The sequence below is a fragment of the Sciurus carolinensis genome, chromosome 1, assembly GCF_902686445.1.
Source record: "Sciurus carolinensis chromosome 1, mSciCar1.2, whole genome shotgun sequence".
Classification (NCBI taxonomy): Eukaryota; Metazoa; Chordata; class Mammalia; order Rodentia; family Sciuridae; genus Sciurus; species Sciurus carolinensis.
The window spans coordinates 96,303,607-96,310,268 of record NC_062213.1 but is presented as its reverse complement, the minus strand read 5'-3'; the positions used below and the strand labels follow the sequence as shown (position 1 = coordinate 96,310,268).

Sequence of the window (6,662 nt, the reverse complement as noted above, 5' to 3'; positions counted from 1 at the left end):
GCTAATACCTGTATATTATGTAACAAGACTGATAAGCAGAAATCAGCTCATTTTTTAACCGATCACATGTAAATGGAAACTATTTAAAATCTATTTAAAAACTACAAATGTTAAGGATGTATCATTATTGAAGTTGGTAACTGTTAAAAATTAGTCATGGCAATATTATTCTAGTAGGATATAAAAGAAGCCAGGAAAGTGCCTGTAATTATTTGGATAGGAGGTGTCCCCCAAACACTCCCATGTTAAGGCAGGAAAATTCAGGGGTAAAATGATTAGATTATGCAAGCAGCAACCTAGCTGGTCCATCTTCATTTGAATGGACTAACCAGGTGGTAAGTATAGGCTGGTGGGGTGTAGCTGGAGGAGGTAGGTCACTGAGGGTGTGCCCTGGAAGGGTTCATCTTTTGCTGAGGCCCCTTTCCTTGTCCCCTGATTCACAGCTACTATGAGGTGAGCAGCTTTCCTCCACCACTGCCCTTCCACCATGATGGAACTTCCACCATGATGGAACTTCCACCATGATGGAACCTTCCACCTCAGTCTCATAGCAATGGAGTCAGCTGACCATGGACCAAACCTCTGAAACCATGATCCCATAATAAACTTTTCCTCCTCTAAGTTGGTTTGCTGGATATTTTGGTTACAGTGGTACAACTCTGACTAAAACAGTGCCCACTCAGAATTTTGCAGATCTTGGCATCATGATAGGCATGAGATATTCTTGATCCAAGAAGCCCATGAGATCTTGACAGGAAAGAGCACTCCCAAATACGTATGGGTGGTGAAGAGGAGGAGTCTGAGGTAGGATTGAGGGTCTTACCTTTACTGGACATCCCTGGATGCTGAGGGGCCAGGCAAATCTCTTCTTTCAAGAGAAGTGGTTGAATGTACCTGGGTGATAAGTGACCCTTCTGAATGGCATAGAAGATCAGGCCCTCTGCAGCTGATAAGGCTGCAGGGCTGGGGCTGCTGCCTTGAAATGAATGACATGGAACACAGAACTGTCATTAGTCCAACCTGAACTAGGGAAGATAAGATGACCACCTGAGCCTGAGTTACAGGTGAATGGAGAGAGAGGAAACTGGTCCAATAGCTGGGACAGAGGGTCTAAAAGACAAGAACTAGTCAGACAGACTTCATCCAAGTGCCAAACTCAGGCTTTATTTGTCCCTTCCCTCTGTACACCTACAGGGCCAGAAGGAGGTAAAAGATGCATGCAAAAAAAGGCCCACCTGACCAACTCGGTCATGCCCTAGCATGGGGAAAAGGGTGACAGTATTTATTAAGTAGTTGCCATGACCAAGCATGTGGCAAGCTCTCTACATACATGAACTCACAGTTCTCACTGGAAATCCCTGAGGTAAATGCAATTACTCGCATCAATTATCAACAAAAGATACTGGCAGGTGCCAGATAGCTCTCAATTCCATCCCTGCTCTGTGCTCTCCTCTGTTTTTGTTTTTGTTTTGCAGGGTACATTGCTAGAATCCTACAAACTCCATCTCTCTGACTTCTTTGCCCACTATCTTCTGGTTGGTTTCTACCAGTGGAAGACACTGGAAGAATAAATAAGCCATGTTGGGCTGGGGTTATAGCTCAGTTGGTAGAGTTTTTGCCTTGCATGCACAAGGCCCTGGGTACAATCAAAAGAAAGAAAGAAAGAAAGAAAGAAAGAAAGAAAGAAAGAAAGAAAGAAAGAAAGAAAGAAGAAAATCATGATGGTGGGCATCGGTTTCAGATAACTTCAGATCCCAGAACCGATGGCAATAACTGTAGAGCTCCAACAATGTCCATGATGGCAATGTCCATGGTAGCTTCAGCAATGTACAAGAGGTCAGACCAGGGAAGAAGAAGCGGATATGTCACAGAATCCATTGGAGAAAAGAACTTCAAGAGACAGATGATTATCAGAGAAGACAAGCATGATGGAGGCTGAAAAGGTAAGAGTGTTGAGACTAGGAAATGGAAGAGGGCTGTAGACCACTCTCTGGAAAAATGGTCCACAGGGAACAGCCATTACCTATCTTATTACCAAAGAAGGCAAGGCCCAGGGAGATATCGTTGTAGCCGTGGGTGTGCGAACCTTGGACCTTCCAGCCAATACCTTCGTACACCCTGCCATCGTCCCCAACTAGGAAGCTGCCAAACAAGGAAATATGGGTAAATAAGGGTAAATCTCTGTAACCAAAAACCTCTCACTAATCCCCAATGGTAAATGGAATTCTAGATGTTCATAAATAAGTGCTACATGTCAATAACATAAGCATAGTAGGGGGACAGAATGACCAATGTTAGACCTCTAAGAGAGGAATATACTTCAATTTTTGTTGTGACTTAACTTACATGTGCTCTCCAGAATCTCACTTTAAAATACTCATTTATTTCAAAGTGGAATTTAAATGTGTGACTTTCAAAGACATGTGTTCAATATTTTCAAGGGCTTGAGTATTAATTCATTGTGTTTTTAAATTGCAGGGCCAAGCATTTGAACATTCTTTCAAACAATGACCTGACACGAGTTGCTTTAAAGTGACTTTTTCTTCAGTTTCTCCTTAGGAAATCATTTAAGCTCTTCTTTATCATAGAAACTTTTTTAGAATAGCTAAATAGTTCTTTTTTTTTTCAGTTCACTTTGAAATCCAATATATGTTTATTTTTATTCTACCTCTTCATTTATTTCTGCCTATTTATATATGCTCATCCTCCACATTCCAGTCTTCAGAATTCATATTCTCATAAGTCTTGCCATATTGAGCTTTTATTAGATCATGAGTTTCCAAAGCTAACTGAACACTGAAGGAACATTTACTTCCCCAAAGTCAAGTAGAGACCCTGCATTGAGTCAAGCTGCCTTTCCACCTCACAATGAGGAACAGGTTGGGAGCCCAAGCATGTCCACCATTTCCCTCGCTTGTATTTTTGGTAGATTCCTCTGTCACTTTTGCAGCAGCTTTAGATGAGTCCAATGTGAACAGTCCCTCAGGGCTACAGTCAGCTGCACTGTAAAAAGTGGAGATTGTTAAATTGTCAATGCAGAAACCCGACTTGCAGGTGTAGTGGCTGAAATCACACATACTGTGGCTTAAGGTAGACAATGCTGTAGTGACCATTGCAGGGAAGTGGAGGTACGAGAAGCAGAGACAGCAAAAGCACTCTAGTTAATAAAGTCAAAACAGCATCCTCAGAGGGTGAGCCAGGATGCCCTACAATCCTAGGAATGCTGGTGGCTACAACCAAGGTTTCTGGATGTTCTCATTTATTTGTGTTTTAAAATGAATAAACAAGAGGGCGTGGATTATCCTTTCCAAATTGGATAATTCAGATGTCATTTCTATTTGCCTTTAGGATTCTGTAAGAGAAAATCCCATTCCAACTCTCTTTCTAGACAAACAGGTTAAATGGAACCATATGGTGGCTCTACTCCTAGTCCTCTGAGGAACCTCCATACTGATATCCATAGAGGTTGGACTAAATGAGAAAAGGTGCCTGGCCTCCAATATAATCCTTAGAGTAGATACTCAATACACAGAGCAAAGATCTTTCAGTCTCACGTTTTTCTTTTTTTCTTTTTTTTTTAATTCATGCATTATAGTTATACATAATAGCGAGATACATTATGATATATTCATACATCCACGTGAGACACTTTTGGTCAGTTTCATTCCCCTCCCCACCCCATTCCTTTCCTCTACTTGTCTCACTTCTAAATTCAGAGATAGACATCCCACATTTTTTTTTCCTTTTTTCTCTTTAACTCCCACATATGAGAGAAAACAAACTTTCTGATTTTGTCTCTTATTCACTTACGTAATGCTCTCAAGTTTTATCCATTTTCCTGCAAATGACATCAGCCTTTCCTCTAGGTGAATAAAACTCCATTGCATATCTATACTATGTTTTTTTTAGCCATTCACTTAGTTAATGGCCACCTAGACCAGTTTCATAGTTCGGCTATTGTGAATTGTGCTACTATAAACATGGATATGCATGCATTGCTAATTCTACTGACTTTAATTCTTTAGGATAAATACTGAGGGTAGTAACTACCTGTGGTGGTTTCCATTCTTAGTCTTTTGAGGAACCTCCATATTGACCCCTGTAGTGGTTTGTACTAATTCACATTCTCAACAGTGTATAGTGCACACTCGCTTTAGCATGAGGTCTTCCTCCTCACCATTCCTGATGCCCACTCCTCCCTGTGTGATCCTGGAGTGGCCCTTCAAGTAATAAGTAGGATGAAGTCCTCCCTGGCTGCAGGGTTGGAGGGGACAGGGCTAGACTAATAGGCAGTCTAGATGCTGTCCTGGGTACATGATGTGTGTCAATTTCTCTAAGTCAACAGCATTCTCAGGTGGAAATAAAGAAGGACAGTTGGCAGGCCATATAGCCCAACTCGTAGAGTGCCTGCCTCTCATGCTGGAGGCCCTGGGTTTGAGTCCCCAGCACTGTGGGATTGTGGAAATAAAGAAGGTACGGTTTCTGTACCCACTCCTCCAAATAGCTAGGAGGGCCTATCTGTGTAATATTGTGAAAGACCTTTGTGAACTGTGATGTTTGGTGAGCTTCCAGGGTGCATCTGTAACTATTACACAACCTTCCTCATTTCTTTCAGGATTTTCCAGGGTCAAAGACTACATGAGGAAGGTCCTCAGAGTTGCCCCTCCTAATGACCTCTGGAGGATTGTGGATTTTGTTTGATCTCCTTTTAACTATTTTTATTCATTATAAAAGTAACATAATTGAAGACCAGAAAATAGGAAGAAGGGGAGGAAGGGAGATGGGAAATATCTTTGGATACGGCTTTGGGGACCCAACTGGCCCCTTACTGAACGCCATGTCCACACCAGCCTTTGATGTTGGACAGATGGAACTGTAAGCCCCGCAGCATCTCACTGCAGATGGTCTGCTCCTGGCACTCCATCCCAGTGAGCTGTTCCATGATGAGGAGGCCACAGGTGGTCTCAGTGGGGCCCTGCAGGTGAGTGGTTTTGCCCCCCATTCCTTGCGGGAGACTATGGTGGGAAAGCCTGCAGGGCAGACAATCAGATGGCATACAGCAGGCCCAACACAGCCTGGCTGCAAGGAAATGGGCCCCAGGGGAGACCTTTACTCCCTGCAGCCTCACTTTAACTTCTTAGCCATATCTCCATCTGGGCTCAATGACACCCAGACATACCATTCACTCAGCCTGGGAAGTCAGATCAGGCCCCAGACAATCTCTCCTTACATGCCTCTGGACTCCTCTGACTCCTCTCTGGCCTGTATGAACTCCCCTCCTTTAAAACATCCTAGCCAACACTCCACACCCAGCCCCTGGAGTTCTGAGCTGCCTTCTCTTGAAGCACCTTATCATGAATCATTAGGATGTGTTTCCCTCAACAGCACTGACCCCTAGTTCTCCTCAGGTTGTTCACTCAGATTAGTGACTCTCTGAAGGAAGTTCTGACAGTCTCCTCAGATAGGGGCTCCAGAACCCACAGGAAGTTCCAAGCACATAGGGTAGAAGATTCTTCCAGATGAAAACTCTCCAGGGACAGGGCTACAAGATCCCCACACAGGACTGAAGGCTCCCAGAGGGGTCCATTTCTCTCTCCTCATCTTAAAAGCCCCAGGAGCTCTCTGAGGGATAGCTTTCTTACTCTGGGATCTGGGGAGTGAGGAATGTGTCTTCTCTACCTGGTTTTTCTCTCCTCTCTTCTCTTGTGTTTTCTCTTCTTTTCCTCTCCTTAGACCAAGGAACCCACTTTTACCGAAGGACTCAGGACAGTCCATGGAAGTCATTGACAGATGAGTCCCTTGGGAACTCTGCCCTGCTTACCCACTCCCAGCCCGAATTATCAAGTCCTGAGAAACCCCAGACAATTCCCAAACAAACTCACCATTCTGACTCTTGTGAATGAGCTGTGAGATGCTGATAAACAGGTCCAGAAGTTTCTCTGAGATTCTTTTGTCTTGAGTTTTATCCCAGGAGAACTGTGGGCCATTCCCTGCAAAGGCTCATTGGTGTTGGTCCTCAGAGAACACCTGGCCAGCATGCTCAGAGGCACCATCCAGACATCCTCACCCCACAGTCCACAGTCTTTCAGCCTCTCAAGGCCCACAACATCTTCTAGGAAGCAATGAAGGAGAACCATGGACAATTTTGGTCTCAGTCTGCTCCTGCCTCCCATGTCAGCCCCAACTTAAGAATGTCATTTGTCACTCACCAAAAGCACTTCTGATACCAGGAAAGAGAACTTACCCCAGGCCTGGAGACTCAGAGCAAATAAGACAAGAAGCCTTGGCAGCATCCTCATGTGGTCTCAGGTCACCAACAGAGTGCAGGTGTCCTGGGAGGGCAGTGACCCTGGAGAGACACTGACAGTTGATACGACATGCTCTCTCCTTGGGTAGAACACTCACCTACCACTGATACCCCTATCTGCTTCCTGAAGGCCTCCTGAGGGCCAGCATCTGGCTCAGGTTTTTCAGGGTCTCCTTCACACACCAGGTACTCAATAAATGTGAGGACATTAATGGGTGGGGAGTTATGGCATTAGACATAGACATTAGTGTTCTCACGTTTATTTATTATAAAATCAACCTTGTGTGGCTCTTTTCACATCTAATGCTTCAATATTATATCTATTCCTTACAAAATTCCTGTAAGATAGAACTGA

At 44.0% G+C, this 6,662-nt stretch overlaps 1 protein-coding gene across 1 annotated transcript in view; it reads right to left on the bottom strand.

The window, feature by feature from the left end:
- The window catches only part of Pglyrp3 (peptidoglycan recognition protein 3), a 10,564-nt gene extending 4,427 nt beyond the window's left edge, over positions 1–6,137 (bottom strand). The window contains 6 exon segments of the mRNA XM_047557581.1: positions 824–976; positions 2,024–2,142; positions 4,830–4,950; positions 4,953–5,030; positions 5,883–5,990; positions 6,068–6,137. Of these exon segments, the coding sequence (XP_047413537.1) occupies positions 824–976; positions 2,024–2,142; positions 4,830–4,950; positions 4,953–5,030; positions 5,883–5,990; positions 6,068–6,137 (649 nt within the window).
- Positions 6,138–6,662: the final 525 nt, after the last annotated feature.